We start from the raw sequence: 25,184 nt of genomic DNA, 5'->3' as shown, positions 1-25,184 counted from the left end.
GTCCAGGCACTTTTAAATTCTATGTGAGGCAAGAATGTGTGTGACCTGCCTTAACTAAGCAACTACCTGACAGCCCCAAAAAGGGCTGTCAACTAGCCAAAAAAAACTTTCTTCTGTCTTTTTTAACAAAGTTAAAGCTTTAACCAGAAGCTTTTTAGGGGAAGGAATCAACGATGGTTAGCTGCTGATTGCTGCAGTTAAAGCAGCAGAAGTTTTCTGCAGTTAAACTGCAGAAATCAGACCAGAAGCTTTTTAGGGGAAGGAATCAACGATGGTTAGCTGCTGATTGCTGCAGTTAAAGCAGATGGTTCAAGAGCCCCATGAAAGTCTGGCAACCCAAAGGCCCAAACCAGAAGAGAGAGGGTGTTGCTCAGTGCAGCTTATCGTAGTAAACCTCCTCGTTCACAGAACTGATCCTTTAGATGCAGTGGTTCCTCTTACAAAGAACCTACTAATCCTAGCTCCTTGTGACACCAAACTCAAGCAACTGCAACACTCACATTCCAATTGGCTCTTTTAAATGGAATCTTCTCATTCAAAACACAGAACAAAAAGGTTGTAAACTATTATTCTTTATTATGAATCAAGGCTTGGTAGCATTTACACCAGGATGCCATACTGCTTCAAGATGTCTGTGTATTTAGTTATCTTGTTCTCCACATTTTTCTCTGCCTGTTTTCGAAGTTTCTGTGAAGAGAAAGAATCAGTTCAGGGATGGTATCCCTAAGAGGTCAACACAAACTGGAGAGTAGGGAGTGTGATTCTAGAATGCCACATAGACTTGTTCACAATTTTACAAAGGGTTTGATATATAAAGACCAGCAGAGGACTGACCCAAGGAAGAAGGGTTTAGGATGTCTACAGTGCTCACTCAGAAAATGATGGGGAGAGAGAAGAAATTCAAAATGCTCTCACAGTCCATATTCCACCCATTTTGGTACTAGCCACAAGTCTTGAGTATTGGCTTTTTATCATATCCAAAAGCTTTGATGTATAGGGACTGACACAATTTCATTTCTTACTCACTAGGCCCAGACCTTTTGCTTATCCCCACACACTGTCATCATCCTTCTCAGATTTCGGGAAGTACTTAAGAGCTCTGGCTAACTCACCATCAATTGCTTCTTCTTGATATAATGAATCTTGGCTTTCTGCTTACGCTTCTCCTCCAGAGTGGCTGTGATAGCCTGGTACTTCCAGCCAACCTCATGGGCAAGGCGACCCAGATAGGCAAACTATGGGTGAAGGAGAGATGCATTATCTTAGAGCATTACCTTATCTTAATACACTTACCTCTGAGGTCTATCCAGGAGGACTACTGTACCTCCCCACAAGCACCCAAGTCACACTATGAAGGGACAGTCTCAGATGGTAGTGCAGGAAGAGTTGGCATCTCATGGACTTGAGGCTCAAACTAACGGTAATAGGTGATCATAGACCTGCTCCTGGTAAGTGCAGTAGACAAGGCTAGCCTATCAGCAACCAACCTGCAAAACTGTTTCCACTAGACCAGGGGTCTCCAAACCCCGGCCCGGGGGCCAGACGTGGCCCACGGCAAGCCTCTATCCGGCCTGCAGCCAGCCTCTTGTCACCTGAAAGCCTCTGGCCCACTTAGCCAAACATGACTGGAACTATGTTCTGGTTGTGTCTGGAGGATGTTCAAGGGCCAGAGAGGTTGAATGAATGAGCCCATTCATTCACTCATCTAAGTTCCATCTCTAATTTATTTAAATAAATTTTATATTTAAATTTTATTTTCCGGCCCTCAACACCGTGCCAGATATTTGATGCGGCCCTCTGGCCAAAAAGTTTGGAGAACCCTGCACTAGACCAAAGCAGCTTTCCAAACCCAGCATTCACTACAACAAACTAGATGTATAAAAGCATGACATGTTATACTATGCCTGACCACTAGAGGCTGCACTGATTTTCAAGTGTCTATGGATGCAGGAAATGGCTACGACAGGCTGTATTATTGGTGAACCAAATTTATCATCCTGGAAAATTTATTGTTTCTAATAATAATAATTATTATTATTAACAGTATTATATACCGCTTTTTAACAGAAAGTTCACAAAGCGGTTCCCAAAGAAAAAACAAACAACTATGTGAGGTTCAAGAAGCTCCATACAAACACCGTGGCTTCCTCATGAGGAAGCTGCTTGAACCATTCACTAATGAGGCTATACTATATCTCCAAAACTAGACGTGATAGGGCAAAACGGATGCCATCCTTGGAATCGGCACTCCAAATTCATATCAAACCACCATAAAGCTTGGGAAAAACTTTTCTGAGCCCCAATTCTGTAGGCCCCCAATTTTGTGTTGTTATAGCTGAAAAATATCAAATGAAAGAAAAAATATAGAGTAACAAAGATACCTTGCGTGTTGGCTTGAGGCGGACCACCTTCAGAGCCGCTGGGACCACCATCCTCTTGCGCTGTGGAAAAGGATATGTTTCATTAGAGATTTGCACAGACTGTAGGCAACAGTGAGTGCTTGCAGAAATGCAAAATCTGCCTCAGTGTTATAATTTTTTTCTCAGTTCAGAGTCAAACAATGTAGGTAGAAAAGAAAAACATCACTGACAGAAGAGGAGCAGGAGTTCACACACAGCCTCTCTTAACAAGTGGCAGAGTAAAGCTACCTTATCGTAAGGCGGGGGGATGCCGTCAAAGACCTTCAGCCTCTCCAAAGCAGCCTGACCACGCTTGGTCTTGTGTGGGAGCATTCCTGCAAGGAGAAAAAATGTGGGAGAAACTGATGGGGCTAGAGAGGAAGGCCGGGAGCCAGGATTCCTGGGTAATTGGGAAAAAGGGTGGTAGTGGTGGCCTCAGATGGTAGTGCATGAACAGTTGTCTCATGGCCATGAAACTCGAACTAATGGTGGTAAGTATCATCACAGACCACAGTTCCACTCACCCCCTTAAACGAAGCCTGGTGTAAAACCTGACTGAAGGACTGGGATTGATGTCCACATGAAATAATGATCTCCTGGTCACCCAGTAAGTTAGGGTTTAACATGCTACAGGTTAAATAGACTGAGATATACATGAAATACACAAATCACCCTCAATACTAAGGGCCAAACTAGGATGTGTTATTGGGAGATCGGGAGAATCAATCTCTTCCAGGGAATTTTTTTTGGCAAAAACTTTAATAGTAGATCCAAATGAAATTGCAGCAGTGCAGGAGGAGAGGTATAATTCTTCCCCCAGAAGCTGATATTTGCCCAGACACCCCATTCCATGTTACACTCCCAAACAGATCTAGCTGTAGCTATTGAAAACATGACATCTAGTTGCATATTCTTACATACACCAAATGGTGAAAATACACATGCTAAACTAAACTGAATAAAAACAAATTCATTTGAGAGGTCATCTCAATCTCAAAGACAGACATCAGAATAAAGGAAATGTCATCAAATATAGGAAGAGAGAAGATATAAACTTACCTCTCACTGTTCTCCAGAAGATTCGGCTGGGGGCACGGAAATGGTAAGGGCCACGAGAGGGGTTGGTGTTCATACGTTTACGCAGGAAAGCAAGGTATTTCACTGGGAAAATGGAACCATTTGCAGGATTAGACCAGTTCCATAAAAATGTTGGGAGAAGCTCTTGAAATCCAGCATGGCTTTGTTCCATGCCTGACTTCAGTGTCTGTACTACAACAGTAAGATCAGGCCTCCCAGACAACAGCCTGAAGGCTCAAAATCTCATGGACTGAGACAAGCTCATGGTAATCTCTTAAGAGTCCAGTGTACTCCAAGAGTTCTACTCCCAAAGATTCAAGATGGAAGGCAGGATTCTTCAAGTTGTGCAGGCAGTTGCTAAAGGTAACTGAGAGTTCCTGTTTACCCTCAATGCCAAATGGATGCTCAAAAACAGAATACACAATGGAGCGTGTGTTGGGCAGTGGTCTCAGATGGTAGTGCATGTACAGTTTTCTCATGGTCATGACACTCGAACGAAAGGTGGTAAGGCATCATCACAGACCACCACCCCACTCACCTCCTTCCTTAAGCCAATATCGTTATGTACCAACGGTTGAGCATGGCAAACAGAACTCTACCATTTCTTGCTGTTTACAAAGAAAGACCTGAGCAGCCTCACAGCCCTGGCATACTTTGCCATGTATGTACCAACAAAAGCAGGTAAGAAAGCTGGCTGAGCCAGTTTCACCCCAAGGCTATACCTTTTCTGCACAAAAGCAGACCATAACTGCAACCCAAACAGAGAATTCCCATAATTCACATTATCATTATATACAACCATAACACGTTACAATTACACATTACGATTGTATACAATCACATCAAATATATGCCCCAAATCTGTGCAGAACTTCCTGACAGAATTCCGTAATAGTGCTATCATTATTATAGAACCTGACTAACCACGAGGCTGGCAAGATTGTTCTGAATCCAGAATCTGCAGAACAGAAAGCTCCACAAATACAAAGTTTGCCATTCTTGCCACAGAAAACAAACCCGCTTTAACAATATCAACTCTGAGCATCAGATTATGCAAGGAAGGTACAGTCCTCCAGCAAGAGAAAAAGCCTCAGGCATGACAGAAGTGGAGTAAGAACTCAGGACGAGAAATTTATGCTGTAAGCCACAGATTTAGAAGCTGGTGCTTTACTTACATTTGTTACGGTAGAAGTTGCCAGAGATGTTGATCCCTTCACATCGCACGACCACAACTTTGCGCCCTAAGTAGGAGAAAGGAGAATATAAGAAAAGGTTGCATCTACGATGAATTTAGATGGAACACTTCAGTAGCCCAATTCTTTTAAGTCAACGTGACCTATAATCTGTAAGCCTGTACTCCACAGCTCCTAGCTGGAAATTGCAAGCTAATGCAGGTAACATAAAGCACAGAACGCCCACTATGTCCAGGTCCCTTGCTCAATCAATGTTGGCCACATCATTTCACAGCAGCCATATGAGCTCCTCTCCCAACAAAGAGAATAATCCAGGGGACAGAAGACATCCTTTGCAGGTATAAGGCCCCAAAGTTAAATCCCCAGCACAAATAAAGATCTCAGGTAGCAGGGCTTAGAAATACCTTAAGTTGTTGCTAGACAGTATTGTCACCCTGGGCAAGTTAAGCCAACGGTCTTGCAGCTTTTTATATACAAAGACAGAATAGAACACACTTACCCCACAACATGCTGAGATCAAGACCACTGAGGCAGTGGTACAAGCTGCAATACAATGGTAGGGGCATCAACCTAACCTTTGGCTCTCTCAAGGTAGAATTACCATCACTTGACTTTCAAAATCCTATTCAATATGGGTTGAAGGGCTGAACCATTCAAACCTTGGTTAAAGCTATGGGGCAGTCTGCAATGCCACTTGCATTAAGAGTCTCACAATCATAAGAGCAATTTCTTCCAAAAAGTGAAGAACATCATCCTTGAGGCTGCTCCAACAAAGCATATTAGGACATGAATTCTGTCAGCTGAGACTCCCCTGCCTAATTTGCAGCAGATTCTCATTACAATCAGCTGAGATAACTCCCCTTTTCCTCCAGATCAAAACTTACCCAGCAAGACTTGTTTAGCCACAATGGCTGCCAAGCGACCCAGCAAGTGGCCACGTCCATCAATAACCAATACCTGGAGAATGAAAAAAAGAGATCTGATTCAGGTCTATGGTGGTGTCACAAAGGAGCCACTCTTGGGTGATGGAAGTGATCAGAAGTGACCAAACACACTTCCCACAGGCAAAAGAAGGTGACAATCGATCTGTGTTGTACTTAACTCCTCTTTCGTTGTTACCATAGTCTCTAAACTAAACACTGAAGCTTTTTCCCAACACTACCTAGACTTTGGAAAAACTAGTGCCTAGGTTGATCAGTACTTTCATTTGCACAGCAAATCCTATTTACTTACCAAGTTGCACGGGAGTGTTAAAACTTTGCTCAAATTTCCCAGTTGGGTAATTCAACATCCCTGATGCCCATCTGCCCTGCACAGCTACATCTCCACTGCTAAGTTGCTTTTCTCCTTTGCTACTACTTGCAGAAAGCTTGGTTGCCATTTCCTGTCCCTCACCCACTTACGGCTCCTTCTCATACAGCTGCAGCTATTAGCTCACAGGTAACCATTCCAAAAGCTATGCCATCTCCTGTCCCTCACCTCCTGCTTGAAGTGGACTCTGCGGTTTGGATTCTCCAAACACATTTATCCCATAAAAACGTAATAAGAGCCCAGCTGGATCAAGCCAAAGACCCATCTAGTCCAGTTTCCTGTACTTCAGTGGCCCACCAGATGCCCTGGGAGCTCACAAGAGACCTGCATCCTGGGGCCCTCCCTTGCATCTGGCATTCTGAGGCAGCCTACTTCTAAAATAAGGAGGTTGCACAAACCCATCACAACTTGCAACCTGTGATGGACTTTTCCTCCAAAAATTTGTCCAGTCCCTTTTTAAAGGCTGTGGCAAGGAGTTCCACAGACTAATCACATGCTGACTGACTTTTCCACCAGAAATCCTTCCAATTCCCTTTTAAAGGCATCCAGGCCAGATGCCATCACCACAACCTGTGGCAAGGAGTTCCACAGACTCCCTATCCTCCCTCCTTCAAAGCATCCAGGCCAGATGCCATCACCACATCCTGTGGCAAGGAGTTCCACAGACTGATCACACGCTGATTGACTTTTCTGCCAGAAATCTGCCCAATCCCCTTTTAAAGGCACCCAGGCCAGATGCTACCACCACATCCTGCAGCAAAGAGTTCCACAGAATCCCTATCCTCCCTTTTTTGAGGCACCCAGGCCAGATACCATCATCACATTCTGTGGCAAGGAGTTCCACGGACTATTTTCTTTTGATATTTCAGCGAGGGCCCTAGAAAACCCCTTCCACATAACCAGCCTCCAGGTTCTCCCCCTCAACCCAGGGGGGCCCTCAGTACAGACACAGGAGAGGCCTCTGCTCTGCGTCAGGCCTGCTACCTCGCCTGGGCCGGGGCAGAGGCGGGCATCCCATGCAGGAGTAACCCCCCCACAACCGTTAGGGCCTATTCGCAAGTAAGTGCTCCTGAGCCCACGGAGATGAGGCAGATGAGGCCCCCCCCGCCGCTCTCCCCTGGGGCCGGGCCAGCTCCACGTGCTCTCCGCTCCCCTCCAGCCCACCCCCGCCTGGGAGGACGGGGAAGTCGGGGGGAGGCCTCGCCCGCCCCTCAGCGCGCCAGGGAGGCCCTGAAGGCCCACAACGGCCCCGCACCTTCGGCTCCGTCATGGCTGCTCGTCGGCGGCCGCACGGGAAAGAGGCTCCGCCCAGCACACGCCGCGGGCTACCCCTTCCGGCCACTCCACGCGCATGACCGGAAGGTACGTCAACGGGAAGGATTGCGGCTTTCATTCGGCGAACAGGCAGTGCCATAGATCTAACAGGCTAGAGCGACCCAGGAGGAGCGGAAATGATGCCAATGATATGACGGGCTAGAGCGACCCACGGAGCGAGGCAACCATTATATGAGTGGCTAGAGCGACCTATCCTGAAGTGCCACAGGGAAGAGCGACCCACGGAGCACGAGTTCCGGTTCTCTTCTTCAGGGTGGAAGTGGTCGAACTGAGCGAAGAAGGCGCGGATGTTAGGGCAGCTGTGATTGGTCCACGTGTGCTGGGGGCAGAGAGGCGGCAGCAGAGCTTCACCCCTCCCCAGCTCAATCCAGTCCCATCCTATCTCATCCTGCTTCTCCCAGCCCTGCGAGTGGGGGGAGAGGAGAGGCTGGCATGTCACCAGGTGGGGGGGCAGCATATGGCTTGGACCCAGGAGGCCTGGGGCCAGCCTGGGCGTGTAGGCCTCTCACTGTCACGCCAGCCTCACAGGCCTGAAGTGAGGGTGTTCCCAGCTTGCCCCAGGCTCCACAACACCCACTCAGCAGGACCAGCACCCCAAGTTGCCTCTGTGGGCCCCACACCGTAGCCCAGGGCCTGATCCTGTCCAGCTTTCCAGCACCAGTGCAGCCACAGTGTGGCCCCAAGGGAAGCGAGCTAATGTTCCCACACCTTGAGGAGGCCTCTGCAACTGCCCCCCACCACAGGATGCAGTGCACGCCCCATTGGCACGGCTGCACTGGCACTGGAAAACTGGGTAGGGTCGGGCCCCCACTCCAGTAAGTGACTATTCCCAGAGACTCTGACTTAGGTGCTTGTGGAACTACAAGCTTAAAATCCAATCATCTTCTCTTAAATCTCTTAAAACTTAAAATAACCTGGTTTGAAAATAATCTTGCCACAAAGATGTAGTGGTTTGGGAGGTGGACTGAGACCTGGAAGATCCAGGTTCAAATCCTCCCTCAGCCACAATGCTTCCTGGGTGACCTTGGGCCAGTCACTCTTTCTCAGCCTCACCTACCTCACAGGGTTGTTGGGAGGGCAAAAGGAGGAGAGCAGCTGTGTACACCATCCTGAGCTCTTTGGAGGAAGGGCGGTATAAAAATGTGGAAAATAAATTTTTTAAAGTTACAAAAGGATTGAGAGAATAGAAAACAGGTGGGATTATCTTCTTTTAATAGTGTGTTTTTAAAGAGTGACTGGGAATCATACAATAAGCACTAAGGGGTGACCCTTTAAAAACTAGGGGGAAGGCCAACAGGAGCCGAGGGGCATCTGGTTCAGAACTTCTCATCCCTATGGGATAAGGATGTGGTGGTTAGAGAACAACAAGGCAAAGAGAGTAGGAGAAGAATTGGGAATGGTAGCATGATGGGATGTGATAGACGGTTTGGCACAATGAGAGGATGCAGGGATAAAGGAGCGAATAAGCAGCCCATCCTGGGGCATTCCATGTACAAATGCTTTTATGTAAATGCCTGAAGTCTCCGAGCAAAGATGGGAGAACTGGAATGTCTGATGACAAGGGAAAACATTGACATAGTGGGCATAACGGAAACCTGGTGGAATGCGGAGAATCAGTGGGATACCGCAATCCCGGGCTATAAACTCTACAGGAGGGACAGGGAGGGGCGTGTTGGAGGTGGGGTGGCTATTTATGTTAAGGAAGGGATAGAATACAGCAAAGTAGAGATTGAAGGTGGGTCCGACTCCATAGAATCTCTATGGGTTAAATTACCAGGCCTGAAGAGTGATGAAATAAGATGATTACTGGGCTGGGGCACCTTCCTTATGTCGTACCCCTGCCCCGAAGGGCAGAGCCGGTTGGCAGACAGGGGTGGGTTCTCTTCAGTGCCGCTGAGACCGAATAAGCAAGACACTGAAAGGTGGAAGGCTATGAAGGCTATTTATTGTTTCAGCAAGGCATGCCTGCGGCCCCTGGGAGCCACAGCTCAAATCCAAAAGGCACATTCAGTCGGCCGGGACACAATTTTTATACATTTCAGTCGTAATTCAAACAAAGGTTTTCCTTTAGGGAGGTCCAGATTTGTTCCCTAAATTAGATGGGGTCATTAAATCCAAGCAAGGGGCAGATTACAGTTTGTCTTGAGTGTAGCACACCCCCAGCTGCCTACGGACTTCATCCAGGATGGAGTGAACCAGCTCGCTGTCCCTGTGAGACATGATGGGACTCTCCTTCAGGCCTGAAGGAAGGAAGAAAGAGAGAGAGAAGGTCAGGGTGTTGGATTGCATGTGATCTGCCCACCGGGCTCTCCTGCTGCTGTGAACTCTCCACCCTCCCCCTTGAAGGGAAGCACATCTGGTACATTTACCTTGAAGAAGACACTGCCTGACATGCTCCGCTTCGTATCGCAGGCCGGTGCTGTTCAAGAAATTCAGTTTTTGGGATGGAGGGGGAAGGGGGAACTCTTCCTTTTGCTCTTTGATGATCAACTGTGTTGGGCACCAAAAAGGTTCTGGGATCTGGAGAATAAAGGGGAGCGAAGGAGCATAAGCTGAGACAGATGCTGGAGCCCATGAACAGGGTACTGAATTTAGAAAGAGACGGGGCTCGGGCTCAAATATTATCTGGAAGGAACATCATGTAGTATATCTGAATGTTTCTCTTTTTTTGAACCAGAGACGATGCATGAAATTTTGCAAACATTTTGTTTAAAACATGCAGATTAAATCAATTTACATAATATTCTGCTGATTACACAGGGAAGGAAGCTGGTCACTCTGTTCTCCACTTCATAGTCCCCTGGGATGGGAGGAGGAAGTTTCTTTCCCCCCTGTCTCCCCCACACCACTGCTGCTTCAAGCCAGGGCTGATTGGGCTGGATCCCAGGTCAAGAATCCCTAGAAAACTCTTCACCAGCCTTCTATGTAAGCTGCGTAGCTGGTCCTGAAGCCTTTGTGCAGCTCACAACTCTTTTGCCCCAGAGCTCAGTGATGATGACGTTATCGCCAAGCACTCTGGATGCCAACAGCTGTACTTGTGCAGAGACTGTAGCACTCTGCAATAGGGGATCATTGGTGGTCTTCCCCCTGCATTTTAATCTTGCTCAGTCTTCTTTGTTCCAGGACAACAAGTGTAACTAACCTCAATGATCTCTTCAGTGCCGCTGATACTGGCTCGATTGGACATCTGAACCGTCATCGTGTAGGTGAGGACAGCCTGGCGTTGCCCAGAGTAGTTCAGGATAATGGAAGCCATATTGTCCACCTCTGTGGAAAAACACACATACCCAAGAGCGGCAGTGCACCCTGGCAGCACACCTTGTCTCTTCCTCGCAGTCCAGTGATAGCCCCCAAGTACTTGTAATGGTTGGCAACCTTCAGTCTCGAAAGACTATGGTATAAGCCTACAGCACCCGGTGTTCCCAAGTGGTCTCCCATCCAAGTACTAACCAGGCCTGACCCTGCTTAGCTTCTGAGATCAGACAAGATCAGGCATGTGCAGGGTAACAGTTGCTGCTGCTAGTACTTGTAATGAACCTAGGGTATCAAGTTGGAGACTCCTCCACGATAGCAGCATTCAGGCATGATAAGGCAGATGGTAGAAGAAAACCAAGCCTCTGATGGGGAAGTAACTGACATGCCCAAGGGAAAGGAGCCACCCAATCTCACAGAGGACGACATGGGTGTACTTACCCCCTCCCCATGGATGTTCTGAGGCTGTTAGAGGGAAGTGTAGCAGGGCACCAACCCTGGGCGCCCAGATCACTAGGGCACTAAGGGCAGTGTGTTCAGATCTTCAGACACCCAGTCACACTGTCGTCCATCTAGGATCCCTGCCACCACCGTCCCACCATAAAACGAATGGGGGTGTGTATGAGAGTGACTGAGAGAGGGAAACAGCATTATGTTGTTCTCACCATAATAAATCAGTAAAATAAGTGTACCCTTCATATCAGCGGATGTGTGTGCATTGCTTTCCCAGTCAAGAAGAACAACTTTACAATAGAACCACTTTAACATTTGGCTGCAATCCTAACCACACTTTCCTGAGAGTAAGCCCCATTGAACAAAATAGGACATTTAGACCTGGTAAGGATTGTGCCCATTGTTGTCTCCCTCCTTGTACTCTTACATCATGGATGACTTCCCAGGTCATTGTGTATTCATCACATGTCTCAATTGTTCCACAATTAATTCTGAGAACAGAATTTCACTGATTCTGCTGGAGAGGCTGGAATTGCTTGAGGAAAAAAAAAGTTATTGGCCGAAAATGTGGCCAGCTAAGCACTAACCTGTTTTATGCAAGAATCCAGAAGCTACAATGGATTCAGGCTTCTCCCCATTGAAGATCATGCAGGCCAGCTGGACGCAGTAGACACCAATATCCAACAAGGCACCTCCCCCAAGTTCTTTCTCCACACACCTGGGAACCGATAGCAGAGGAATCCCAAAGTGGGCCTGAAGTGCCACCACATCCCCAACTGCCCTTTGCTTGAGGAAGGATCGGATCTTCTCCATAGCAGGCAAGAAACGGGTCCAGCAAGCCTGAGAAGGGTGAGAACATTAGTCCAGCCACACCACACTCCACTGCTATGATCCCCCCCCCCCCAATATTTAGCTATCTCATTCCCATGAGAAAATAGAACACAAGACAGGAAGCCTCTGCCATTGCAATGGAGATTGTGCTTCTTGAATAAGTTCTTGGAAATATCTATGTGTTTTTTATGATTATTATTCAGTGTATCAGGTTTGCCATTTCTTTATCTAAAGAGACGAAAATGTTCTTTGGAACTCTTGCCTCCTGAATGCTTGTTAAAAATTAACTGGGGGCAAAATCTCAATTGAACCCACAAATCAGCTTCACTCCCTTCTCATGGCATGCCTGAGCAGCATGCCTGATTGAAACACTGGGGTGTGCAAATCTTATCTGTAGGGGGCAAAGGATAATAAACGAATAGGGTACAATATGTCAAGTGTAGTCACTGTTCTGCAATTGGCTGTAGCATGTCTCAGTATGAAGCACCTGTTAAGGCAGCCCTCAAAGGACTGGCCTTTTCTGCTGAAGTCCCACAGGCTCAGGCTCTGTTACTTACTGCGTCAGAGTATAAGGTTGACTACATAGGACATTGCACAAAACTCTTCTTCGCATGGTTTGCCACGGCATCTTTGCCTCTTACCTCCATGAGGAAGACCTTCTTTTCCTGAGCTGCCTGCACCATCATCTTAACCTCTGCAGCATTCATGCCCAGGGGTTTCTCACAGAGCACATGCTTCCCAGCCTTGATGAAGAGGAGGGTGGTGGAGAGGTGATAGGGATGCACCACCCCCACGTATACCACATCTGTAAAAGGAAGATAGTCTGAGGGAACATTCTTGAGCAAGGGTTGACCTACTCCAGTGTCAAGCAGTTCCTCAGAATGCAGCCATCCTGAAAAGGATTTGATGTACGGGACAGGAGAAAACAAGCTTCAGAGGCTCATCACCTTCCCCTCTTCCTATTTCTCTGGTATTGAAACCCCGTAACACCCACCACTGACAATCTGTACTTTTGATTCGCTTGGCAGAAGACAGCACTGCAACACTGCTAGTGAGGTGAAATGTGCAATTCTCATTCTTCCGCCTGGTTTTGATTCATGGACAGTGCAGGAAGTTTGTCAATGAAGAGAAGGCCTTAACTTTGCGTACAGTGGTTTTAAAGGTTAAATCCTGGCAGCTCCAGTTCAAGGCTCTCAGATAGCTGAGCTGAGAAAGACCTTGGTCTGCTGAGCCGCTGCCCATTAAAGAAGACATCAGTGGACAGAATGTATCAATGGTCTCATTCAGTGAAGCAGGATTACACAAGCCGGTCACACCAGAAACGGATTCCTGCATGTCCCCTATTCTGCATCCTTGCAAATTGCAGGGGGATGATCCCTTTTCTTCCCTTTCCTCTGCAAGAGTTTAGCTGAAAAAGACCCTCACCAACATCTGGATCCTGGGCCAGTTCTTCATAGGAGCCATAGGCCTTGGGGATGTCATGGTTCTTGGCATATTCCTGAGCCCGGCTGAGGCTACGAGCAGCGATGGCCACCACCTGGAGGAGAGGAAGAGTTTTCCTGGGTGGAATCCTGTCTTCCCTTGCTTGGACACACCATGCATCACTACCCTCCCAGATGGCATCCCTGCTCCTTACTTTGAGGGCTTCCAGAATCTATACCAGTGGAAATTCCCATTTGTCAAAAGAGGTTGGAAGGAGAATATTGGAACTGCAGCTTCAGCCACATTTTGGGTGAAGAAATCAACTTCCACAAAGTGAGGAAAATCTTTTTCCAGGTCCATTTCCCCCCAAACCATTCCCCCATCCTATTATAGTTCACAAAACCGGAGAAACCATAGCATCCCTGCCTCACTGATGGAACCCAAACCTCATACTTTCTCCAGAAGATCAAGCAAAGTAATTTCCAATCTCCCCACCCTCTTAAATCATTTTCACTCCTTCTCCTAGGAGTCTTGGTTGCCTACAATTTGGGCCACAGCTCTGCAACTACAGAATATAATCAAGACTCAGCTGCAGACGTAGGTTCTGCCTTGTCAAAGACTGTTTTTCCTACACATTCGTGGTTTGTCCAGCACTCACACTACCTGGTGATCCTTTGCCGGCAGAGTCCTCAGGGCCACAAGGAAATCGTGGCTGATCTTCCCAGCAGAACAGATCCCCCAGCGGGTTGCCTCCATGACAGAGCAATGCAACCAGTCTAGGTCTGGAAATCACAGTTCTACACGGTCCCGTTTACCTTTGAACTGAGGATTTGGGCCTGAGGCCAACATTTGTGGAAGGAAGCCAGGAGAGGGCAGCAGAATCTTTGGAAGAGCCTAACTATTTGATAACAATATGCTGAGCTCACAATATAGAAATATCCCAAGATGCCCAGTTCATCCATAAGGCTCTTCTCTGACCAAAAGCCAGCATCTAAAAATCCCTCTTAGAGAACAGGCTAACTGTGGTATGTTCACAAGGGTAAACAGAAAGTCATAAATAAGAGCCATAAACAAATAAAAGGGATGCATAGAGGACCAGATCCTTTGTAATGGATATATCTGTAAACAAATTGCCAATGCGTATCGAATTGCCCTCCTGAACATCCTGAGGATCAAGATGTTGATCTGATAACCAAGCCAAATGTTTGTGGGACTGTTGGTCTGTTATTTTTCCCATGCTTGCCATGGATGTGTTTTGCTCTCTTTGTGTGCTCTTTTGTCCCCCCTCCCCTACCTAGTCTATCCTATAAAACCAGCATCATTGTAATTGTTCACGGTCTCTCCACGTGTGTGTGTTTGTGGAAGGCCCCGTTTGCAAACGAGTAAAACGTTAGAAGTCCTTTGAATTCTCCTGTCGCCTGTTTGTTTGCCTCTCCAAAAATCCAAAGAACCGTGTGTGTGTTCATTCGGGAACAGTTTTTGGTGCCTCAACTCGGATTGGAAGGCAAGGCTCTGCAGGGATCGAGACGAAGTCACTGCAGGGGACAGCGCACCGCCAGAAGGTAAAGTGAGTCGGCTCCCGCACCCCTTGTGTGCGTCCTGGCGCTGGGTTGTCTCTGAATCTGACCGTCTCCTTCTCTGCAAGAAAGAGCCCAGGAGAACGGAACTTCGCCCGCGGTAAGGTACAGCACGCTTAGGTGAGAATTCTCTGTGGGAACCCGGGGGGGACGGGACCCTGAAGTTTGAAGGGAAGTTCTGGTGTGGAGCTTCAGTGGGGAGGGTGATTGTGTTTGTATTACTGTACATACATATTGCTGATTGTGTTTGAATTACTGTACATATTGTTTGTATATTATTGTACATTTTGCTGTGTGTGTGCGCCCATCTCCGTGGCTTCAGAGCAAGGCCATGTGGTTCTCTGCCTGACTGAGTGTTGTGTGACTGAGATACGAATGAGAATATGAGTGTGTGTGTGTGTCAAGGCAGCAAACCCCCAGGTTTTGAAGGATTGGCCATGCGTGAGTCACTGTTTTGGGCAGCCGGTCCAGCTGAGACCTGGCTCCCAGCTCCCAGCCGGACCCAGCTGAGACACAGGAGGCCAGCCTGTGTGACAATTAAGATGAGGCACTCAGAGCCTGGGCCTGAAGGAAGAAACCCTTTGAAATGCATATTGGATAACTTTGAGTCTCTGGGAAGGGGAAACCCCACCCTTCTGAATGGGCGCATTACTGGCCAACTCAGAATTTCAAAGACCAGCAGTTGGTATTGTTGGCAACCTTCAGTCTCTGACTATGGTATCACTATGGTATGACTATGGAAGTCATCACTATGGTATGACCATGACTATGGTATGACTATGGAAGACTATGGTATCACGCTCTGGATGGTGGTTCTGGCATATGTTGTTAACCAGGTCTCACTAGTTTCAGGAAGGCATTAGACACTGGATCTTTCCTGAGTTTCAACAAGGCCCCCTCCCTTCTCTCCTCCAAAGTACTCAGTGTTCTGCTTGCCTGCCCCTTCCCCTCAGTGTTCCTGACATCCCTCTCTTCTATCTGCTTGGCAATTTCATATGATGTGTTCTGTCTTCCCTTGTCTGAGAGACAAGATACAATTGTCTGAGAGACAAGATACAATTCGCTGTCTTGTTCATGGGTGCTCAGGATCAGGCTCATTTGAACTTAGTGTTTTTTAAGGCACTTACTACTAAGTGCATTGAAAAAGCAAACTTCTAAGCAAACTACACTGCGTGTTTGCTTAGAAACACAGCCTGCAAAACAATACATGTGCCCATTACATAGATCAGCAAAACTGAGTCAGTGAGATCCTAGGGGCCAGAATACAAGCTAAAAATGCTCAGATTGATTTAGAGAGACCCCAAAGTATAGTTTTCAGCTACAATAATAACCATGATTTGCTTCCTGCCTATTCAGGTAACTAAAAAAGACTAATTGCAGCTGCAACCAACCTAGACAATTGTCAAAAGTGTGTTTCTCTTTAAATACAACCTTTAATCATTCTTAATAACCTTTGGATTTCACAGGTGTGCAATGTAGGAAGTCTGTGTGTTCCCCCTCCCCAAAAGAAGGGAAAGCTGGAGAACCCCTCCTAGCCTTTGTGCCTCAAGGCATGCACAGGGTGCAAAATAGTAGCCAAAAAAAGGAAAGCCTCTAATGCCTAACTTTGCGATGCTATCTTTTGTTTTAACCCTTTTTGTTTCAGCAACAAGTAAAGAAAAAGAAGACAGCATTTGCCCTCCAGAGGACAAATTTACTTAATCTCATTTCCTTTACAGGATCTAAGCCCTGACGCCTATATCTGTATATATTTTAGTTTGGTTTAATACTAATCAAGTATTTTTTTTTCTAATGGAAAGATTGTCATGACAAATTCTTTTAATTCTACTTATGTTCTCTGCTTATATACATATAAATACTAAAATGTTCTATATGTTTGTTGGATGTGTGTGTGTGGTATGAAAGAAGCGCTTTGTCTGTCTTTGTTCTTGTTTGTTTTTGACTTATAGTGAAGTCTATCTGAAGCCCACATGACTTCCTTTCTGTAATAGGCCTGATATTCGTTGCAACAATTTTTATTATTTTTGTATATTGAGCTCATTACCATTTTTGGTACCATGGTTCCTTTTTTTCTGTTTTTAAACATGTAAGAGTACTCTTATCAAATGTACTTTATTTTCACACAAACCCCCCCTTATCCAAGAGGAAGGGAACATGAAGAATAACCCTAAGGTAATTGGACAAAACGTTTTGTTCCATCAATGATGAATATGTTCAAGGGTTACAGTCCCTCAGCAAATAATCTCTTAATGTTAAGATTTCACTCCATTGTAAAAACTATTGTGGTACAATTAATATTTTGCATTCTCTTAATTCTACATATATGTTAAGAAAAAACAAAAAAAGAGGGAGAAAGAGAGAAAAGCGAAGAGGAATGAGCTGTGCAAGTGTTTGCAGAACCAACTTGAGTCCTCCTTGAAGGAAAAACCCAGGTTCTCTCCAGCTCCCAGGGAATCAAAACAGTTGTGAATAAGAAAAGAAACAAAAGCAAAAGTTGGGAAAAAAAAAAATCAGATTTGGCTGACTGTAGCGTGTAAAGCTCATGATGTGTTCCAGTTTTCCTCTGTCTTAATGGTAAGAAATTGCACTCAATCAGAGGTAGCCCTGGACAACTGGTTTACTTTCTCTGTGGAGAATGTGTTAAAACACCTAACCTTTTGTGCTCAACAAGAATGTAAGCAAAGTCAACACAGTGTCTTTCTGCTACTGTATTTGTACTGTATTTGTATTTTTGTACTGTTATTACCTCTTCTCTAGTTCCTACAGCAAACCAACCAACAAGCAGGCCATGTACAGAGTTCTGTAACAACACCAGCCCTTTAAGGTTGAACAGTCCAAGAAAAAGAGAGAGAGAGAGAGAAAATGGAATCAAGAGCCACATGGCCTGACCAACGGAACTTTGAGTTAAGAGAAACTGACTGAAGTAAAAGTACCAGACATAGCCAATAGTGGGAGGGGCCAAATAACGCAATTGTATTTCGAGGAGGTTAGATAAAAATACAGGAAGCCCCCTTCCCCAAAAATATGTATTGTTGTTTATTGTCTGTTGTAAATCAATGTCTGTGTGCAGGTTTAAAGCTAGCAAATTGCCTCTATTCCAATACTGCACTCCCTGAACTGCTATTCTCACAATGTTTTAAGTTTCCTATGTTTAGTAAATTGTTGCATCTTATCTTTGTTTGAGACCAAAGCAACTAAAAGAGTCTGAAGTAGGTGCAGTATCTGAATGTTTGATATCAACAGGAGTGTCTAAATAAAGGAGGGTGAGAAAACAAAGAAAGGACCTAAACATCTAAGATCAAGTTAACTAAAAAGTTGTGGTAACAAGTATCAGAAATAACTTTAATTTATTCCAAGTGCTAATAGCCATGCTGGTTGTGTTTAACTGTTTGAATGTAGGGACACAACTAAATAAGCCTCTGTCACTAACCTGTATTATGTTCCAACAAAATGTCCAGCATTGTGTCTGTGACCACATGAGAAACAGCCCCCTGGATCAGGCCATAGGCCCATCTGGTCCAGCTTCTTGTATCTCACAGCGGCTCCGCCGGATGCCCCAGGGAGCACACCTAGTGGCAAGAGACTTGCAACCTGGTGCCCTCCCTTGCATCTGACATAGCCCATTTCTAAAATCAGGAGGGTGCACATACACATGATGGCTTGTGGCCCGTGATGGATTTTCCTCCAGAAACTTGTCCGGTCCCCTTTTGAAGGCATCCAGGCCGGATGCCGTCACCACATCCTGTGACGGGGAGTTCCACAGACCTACCACACATGGAGTGAACAAATATTTTCTTTTGTCTATCCTATCTCTCCCCACACTCAATTTTGAGTGGATGTCCCCTGGTTCTGGTGTTATGTGAGAGTGCACGGAGAGCATCTCTCTGTCCACATTGTCCTCCCCATGCATGATTTTGTATGTCTCAATCATGTTCCCCCTCAGGTGTCTCTTTGCTGGGCTAAGAGAGCTCAGGCGCTGTGGCCATTCCTCATAGGGGAGGTGCCCCAGCCCAGCAATCACCTTAGTGATCTTTTGTACCTTTTCCATTTCCAATATCTCCTTTTGAGATGTCTCAAATGTGTTCCAACGCAGAGAAAGTGTACCCTGAAATGCACTGCTTAAGAAACCACATTGACCCCTTGAGTATGTGTTTTGCTTTGCTAACTTTTCTTTTCTGCTTTATACTCAGAAATCATGAGGGCTTTACCATTATCATCTGCAGTGAGCTCCCAAAGCAGGGTCAGTGCAGCTAACTCCAACCAACACATCCACTGGACAAGCTCACGCAAGTCCAGCGCTACATGAACCTAACTTCCAACCAATGCTGATTCAGACCTGAAGACGGTTCCTGCCTGTGCTCCTCTGGACTGAGACAAATGGTGGAGGCAACTTGGCTGTGAAAGAGACCAGACCTCTTTTCCTCAGCCTGTATGCACCCACTGAAAGAAGCGAGGGCAAGATCGAAGATACACCGGTCCCTCGCCATACACCCCCAGATGGAGATTCAACACGGGAGGTACCAACTTGTCAGGTCCCTGACTACACACAACATCGCCTAGAAGACAGCTGCTGGAAGATGAAGAACACCTTGCTCACCTGATGCTGAAAGATATGTTGGAGATGGACCTGCTGAAGGGACTCACGGCAGATAAATAATGAGCTGTTATGAGCATGTATGATTTCTTTGGATGAAGTTGTTTTAATGTAGCATTTTTATTTTCTATTCATTCTATTATTTTCCATTCTATCTTCAGTTTGTGTTTGCTTTCCTGAATGTAATTCCAGTAACTTCTGTATTTTGTACCAAAACTTTGGATTATGCCTGTATTTCGCATTAATTTAGGTAAACCTCACTTAAAAGTTGCTAGACAGGCTCTGGCACCAAAGAGCTAATATGCATTTTAGCTGACACTGCTGGCCCAGTTTACCTGCATCCTGGGTGATTAAGGGAATTCCCTCCATTCATACCCTGACTTTCACATTTATCTCCAAACATTCTGCCTACATGTAAGCAACCTTTCAATATCCTTAAAAACTAAGAGAGTTTGGCTAGCAAATAGTTACTCTCCTGAGCACCCAAACATAGAGTCACTCTCCAGGGTGTACAGGCTGCTCACAGACCAGACATCCAGACAAGTAGCTATGTTTGCACTTTAAATTCACTCTTTGCCCTTGTGTATTCAGAATGCTCTGTAGAAAGTGAACTAAAACTACACCACCCTGGTATACCTAAAAGTGGTCTGGATTTATGATTCCTATCAAAGTAAAATGTGTGTTGATGTATTTTTTGTTTTGTTCAGCCCAAGTTTACCAAGCTAATTTGACTTTCTGTTTACCTTGTTGTTTATCAGGAGGGAAACTGATAACAATATGCTGAGCTCACAATATAGAAATATCCCAAGATGCCCAGTTCATCCATAAGGCTCTTCTCTGACCAAAAGCCAGCATCTAAAAATCCCTCTTAGAGAACAGGCTAACTGTGGTATGTTCACAAGGGTAAACAGAAAGTCATAAATAAGAGCCATAAACAAATAAAAGGGATGCATAGAGGACCAGATCCTTTGTAATGGATATATCTGTAAACAAATTGCCAATGCGTATCGAATTGCCCTCCTGAACATCCTGAGGATCAAGATGTTGATCTGATAACCAAGCCAAATGTTTGTGGGACTGTTGGTCTGTTATTTTTCCCATGCTTGCCATGGATGTGTTTTGCTCTCTTTGTGTGCTCTTTTGTCCCCCCTCCCCTACCTAGTCTATCCTATAAAACCAGCATCATTGTAATTGTTCACGGTCTCTCCACGTGTGTGTGTTTGTGGAAGGCCCCGTTTGCAAACGAGTAAAACGTTAGAAGTCCTTTGAATTCTCCTGTCGCCTGTTTGTTTGCCTCTCCAAAAATCCAAAGAACCGTGTGTGTGTTCATTCGGGAACATATTCTTTCCAGCAATGCTTCCTAAACCATTTTGGCTGTGATCCTAAATACAGTTTTTCTCTCAGTCCGGTGAACCATGGAGATGTTACATAACCATAATGCTTTGGAGTACTGAGAGGGGAGCTTCATGGGGCTTCCGTTGTGCTGATCTGCGCACCATTCTTCCCCTTTCCCGTCCGACTATGCTCATGCGTAGTGTTTCTGGATCACATGGAGAGGAAGTAAAAGCCAAAGACTGCCTAAGCTTGGGCACAGTTGAATGGGCTCCTTTGGTTTCCTTCCACCAGTGGTGGCTCCGGGCCCAGATCCGAAGGGTAATGCAGAAGCCAGAGGAAGCCATCCTACTGGGTTGCTGACCAATCACAGCTGTGCTAAAATCTGGTCTGGGCACTTTTCCTTGAGTTCTATGGACAATTCCCACTTCTGAAGGACAGAAAAAGTCTAAAAGGAGAGCTGGAAGTCATGCCCTGTGCGTTACTGCCCTGTGGGTTACTGCCATACAACTTCACATGGTCCAACTATTTGGAGTATCACAGGAAGCAACTGGCTATGACATCGGCAGTTACTTCTGGGTTGGGAGGCCAGATGCAACGTGACGAACACCAGTAAGAGGCACAGCGCGAACAGGAGGGTTTTTTTGAGCATGGAAAAGCATGCTTTGGAGCTCTGCTGAGCTGAGCCTCCTACCACTGCTTGTTGTGTCACATTCCTGGTCTTGCTGCCAGGCAGCAGCTGTCCAGGGGCCTTGTGAGTACCACCATACACCACCTCAAGTACCACTGGTGGTACCTGTACCACTGGTTGCGAAACACTGCTCTAGACCATTATAGTGTAACACGTGGCCTGTGGGCCATGTGTGGCCCACGAGGCCGGTTCTGGTGGCCCTTGGGTGACATACAGTCCCCCCATTCTCCTCCAGTTTAGGCCCGCATAGATGCCCCACTCGGAAGGCGCTCCACAGCACCTTCGCTCATCAGCTGGATGTGGACAGGGCCATGCTGGGGAAGGGAGCTCTTGTGAGGCCAACCAGCCTTGTGAGAACTCCCTTCTCCAGCATGGCACCACCCACATGACAAAGAAAGGTGCTGCAGAGCACCAGGAAGGGAGTGGGGTGGGCAGAGCCCTGGGTGATCTTTCAGCATGTCCTGCCCCACTCAAGCTGACAGGGCAGGGCCTGAGCATCTTTGCACTTGCAAGTTTGGGTGGGGTGAGGCATGCTGAGCACCCATTCCTCTTTGGCTGCAGCTGCAGAGTCACATGGGAGGTGAGCGGAAGACAGAGGGAGGAAGTGGAAGGCCACCCCTGAGGAGGGCCCAGTCTGCTTCTGACTGTTGTAGGAGAAGGAGGTGAACCCTGAGCCTGAAGGTTCTGCAGATCCTTGCAAGGGATCCCAGGCCTCAGACGCTTGCAAAGCATTTATTTTCCAGAATGTATTGGCAGAGGATATTGGTGCTTGCTTCCGTTTTCTGACCGTGAACTCTGAGTTTGCAGTTTTAAACCAGAAGGGCCAGCTTACAAGCATATTTGTTTTTTCCAGCCTGGTGATCACAGCTCTGCCTGTGCAGTGGTCATTCAGTTCTTAGTTCTGTCTGCTGAAAGCAGTCGCCCTGATCTCCTTCATTTCTTCCACCCAGTTTTCTGGCACAGAGGCAGTGTCCTGTCCTCGAACTCAAAGAGAGAGAGAGAGAGAGAGAGCGCAACTCTGAGATCATAGATTGATGTTCTCCCTTGTTTACTGGTTAATTAAACAGTTCCCCTGGGGAACTTCCCCTAGGGGCTGGGGATAAGTTCCACTGGGAGCTGGGGATAAGAATAGGCTCTCTGTTTGGCTGTACTTGTCAGGCGACTAAACAGCCACCGGGTAGATGGGACTTGTTAGCCTGGGAAGGCAGCTCATCTGAGAGAAGGAAAACTCTGATCCCAAACCTCCACTGCCTTGTGGCTACATCCAGTTAAGGAAAAGGCTTCAGGAGTCAACCTCGAGGCAAAATCCGGAGCCGGAGTCCCTGGGGCAGTTCATGGCTGAACACAGTCACGTTCTGGCAACTCCTGCGATGCCGCTGGAACCAACCATATTGGCTTCTGCCTTTCTATTGGACCATTCCAGCGACGTGGAGAGGGGGGATTTGCTGCATGGGTAACAGCCTATCCTCCATACCTACTTTACCCAGGCTTCGCACACTGGAGAGGACACTCTGTTGCAGAACACTATTCAGAGCGCGATACCATAGTCTTCTGAGACTGAAGGATGCCAACTGGTTAATTAAATATATTAATTGTGAATATTAAATAAAATAAGTATATTGTGAACACTTTCATTTACGATCTGGAAATGCAATTCCTTGTGCAGCCCCCGGGCTCTGTGTCAAAGTACTCATGTAGTCCAGTCCAATACGTGCCCCCTCGTGCATACTCTCATGTAGGTGATTATAGAATTGCAGCCTTACAGTCCAATCATCTTCTACTGAATTCAATAGCCTGACATTTGAAATGCTTTGTTTGAAAATAACAAAAAAAAAATTGCTATAACAAAAAAATTTTTGTTGCTACAAAAAAAAAGTGTCGCCAAAGGATAGGGAGGAAAGAGAAACAACATAGCATTATCTTTTAATAGTGTGTTTTCCAAGAGAGTAGCTAGGAATAACACAACAAGCACAAGAATACAACCCTTGAAAAACCAACTTCATCTTCCAAAGATTGCAGGCAACTTCTGCAAAATGTCTTTATTCACCTCTCTGTCGTTTCCCACTTGGAGCCTTAGGTTTTCCTTTGGGGAGATCTGGATTTATTTTGTTTCCCCAAACAGGAGATACGGAGTCCTAAAATCCAAGCAAAAGCCAGGTCATTCTTGGTCTTGAGGATACCGTACCCCCAGCTGCCTACGGACCGCATCCAGGATGGAATGGACCAGCTCGCTGTCCCTGTGAGAAATGATGGAGCTTTCCTTCAGGCCTCAGGGAAGAGAGAAAGGAGGAAAAGTCAGTCTCCCAGCCTTACCCCCACAGGGCAGTCTCACTGCTGTGAACTCTCCACCCTATCCCTTGAGGGGAAGTAGCATTTGGGACTTTTACCTTGAAGAAGACACTGCCTGACATGCTCTGCTTCATAGCTCAGACCGGTGCTGTAGGGGAAGTTCAGTTTTTGGGAGGGGGTGGGAAGGGGGAACTCCTCCTTTTGCCCTTTGATGATCAACCGCATTGGGCACAGAAAAGGTCCTGGAATCTGCAGGTTAAAGGGCAGAGAGAGCGCATAAGCTGAAACAGGGTCAGTTCAGAGCTTGATTTAGAAAGAGATGGGACAAAGTTGGATCCAAAGATGATGCATGAAATTTTGCAACAAGAATTTTGCATTCTATAGAAAACATGCACATTAAATACAGTATATTTACATAATTCATTTTGCTGGCCACGCAGTGGATGTTGGCCACTCTGTCCTCTACTTCATTGTCCCCTGGGGTGGGAGGAGGAAGTTCCCCCCACCCCCGTCCTCACAAAATGCCTTTCCTTCCCAAACCACAGCTGCTTTAAGCCAGGGCTGTATTGGGCTGGACCCCAGGATCAGAGCCCCTAGAGAACACTCCTGCATTTTTGTCTTGCCCAACCTACCAAATGGAAGTGCCATCAATCCTAAGAACTAACCTCAATTATCCCTTCCGTACCACTGATAGTAGCTCGGCCAGACATCTGAAGCTTCATTGTGCAGGTAAGGACAGCCTGGCGTTGCCCTGAGTAGTTCAGGATAATGGAAGCCAAATTGTCCACTCCTATGGAAAAACACACACACACACACACACAAGAGCAGTAATGCAGCCTGACCTTATTCTGCAGCACATCTTGTCTCTTCCTCACAGACTAGTGACAGCCTGCAAGTACTTGTAATACTGTGGTGTTTTTAAGTGCTTAAGCAGAAGCACACAGAAAGCCTTGGTGCGATGGCAATTGCGGGCAAACCCTCCCTTGTTGGCAAACCGACAGGGATGCTAGTTCCCAGGCTGAAGTGTGACAATAGCTGATACAGCACTCTGTGAAGAAGCACCCATTGTTCTCACCCCTGTATGAGATTCTAATGTGGCTTTATCTGAGAACTGAATGTAGCTGTTAATGTTGCAAGTACAATAAAAACGCAGGAGGAGGCTAGTAGAATCAGCTTCTCTCTCTCTCTGCACTCTCAACCCTCAATATGTCTGCTGTCTCTTGATTTTCTGTCTGACCATTCATTGCTTCTGCTCTCGCACCTATATCCAGCAACCTGACCCCTGGGCTTTGGTTGCTCCCCCAAGGGTCACTGCAACATAATACACCTGGGGGGGTCAGTGTGGGGACTTTGCCACCTTATCTCCTCCTGTACCATAGCAGCTTTCAGGCAGATGGAGCTATTGCCCTGATCCCTACTGGACTGAAG

At 46.4% G+C, this 25,184-nt stretch overlaps 2 protein-coding genes, 4 non-coding genes and 1 pseudogene across 6 annotated transcripts; all 7 read right to left on the bottom strand.

Annotated features, from left to right (window-relative positions):
- Positions 1-556: 556 nt before the first annotated feature.
- Positions 557-7,314, bottom strand: RPL13A (ribosomal protein L13a). Its single transcript, XM_066627742.1, has 8 exons — positions 7,236-7,314; positions 5,554-5,626; positions 4,652-4,717; positions 3,459-3,560; positions 2,649-2,734; positions 2,382-2,441; positions 1,113-1,235; positions 557-687 (listed from the first exon to the last, which is right to left on the bottom strand). The coding sequence occupies exons 1-8, from the start codon at positions 7,248-7,250 to the stop codon at positions 601-603; spliced, it is 612 nt and encodes a 203-aa protein (XP_066483839.1). The 5' UTR covers positions 7,251-7,314; the 3' UTR covers positions 557-600.
- On the bottom strand, positions 1,360-1,442 carry LOC136654884 (small nucleolar RNA Z195/SNORD33/SNORD32 family). The gene has a single exon (XR_010794629.1). It is a non-coding gene; the product is annotated as a small nucleolar RNA Z195/SNORD33/SNORD32 family (small nucleolar RNA).
- On the bottom strand, positions 2,516-2,594 carry LOC136654885 (small nucleolar RNA SNORD34). The gene has a single exon (XR_010794630.1). It is a non-coding gene; the product is annotated as a small nucleolar RNA SNORD34 (small nucleolar RNA).
- On the bottom strand, positions 2,829-2,911 carry LOC136654882 (small nucleolar RNA Z195/SNORD33/SNORD32 family). Its single transcript, XR_010794628.1, has one exon. It is a non-coding gene; the product is annotated as a small nucleolar RNA Z195/SNORD33/SNORD32 family (small nucleolar RNA).
- LOC136654881 (small nucleolar RNA Z195/SNORD33/SNORD32 family) lies at positions 3,919-4,002 on the bottom strand. The gene has a single exon (XR_010794627.1). It is a non-coding gene; the product is annotated as a small nucleolar RNA Z195/SNORD33/SNORD32 family (small nucleolar RNA).
- A 2,131-nt stretch (positions 7,315-9,445) lies between the features above and the next one.
- On the bottom strand, positions 9,446-14,029 carry LOC136651959 (trans-1,2-dihydrobenzene-1,2-diol dehydrogenase-like). Its single transcript, XM_066628738.1, has 7 exons — positions 13,937-14,029; positions 13,277-13,388; positions 12,493-12,656; positions 11,608-11,860; positions 10,458-10,582; positions 9,685-9,835; positions 9,446-9,555 (listed from the first exon to the last, which is right to left on the bottom strand). The coding sequence occupies exons 1-7, from the start codon at positions 14,027-14,029 to the stop codon at positions 9,446-9,448; spliced, it is 1,008 nt and encodes a 335-aa protein (XP_066484835.1).
- LOC136654975 (5S ribosomal RNA) lies at positions 10,717-10,836 on the bottom strand (annotated as a pseudogene).
- Positions 14,030-25,184: the final 11,155 nt, after the last annotated feature.

This window comes from Tiliqua scincoides, chromosome 5 (assembly GCF_035046505.1).
Source record: "Tiliqua scincoides isolate rTilSci1 chromosome 5, rTilSci1.hap2, whole genome shotgun sequence".
In the NCBI taxonomy this organism is placed as follows: domain Eukaryota; kingdom Metazoa; phylum Chordata; class Lepidosauria; order Squamata; family Scincidae; genus Tiliqua; species Tiliqua scincoides.
Note: the sequence above shows the minus strand (reverse complement) of the source record. Positions and strands in the feature narration are given on the sequence as shown.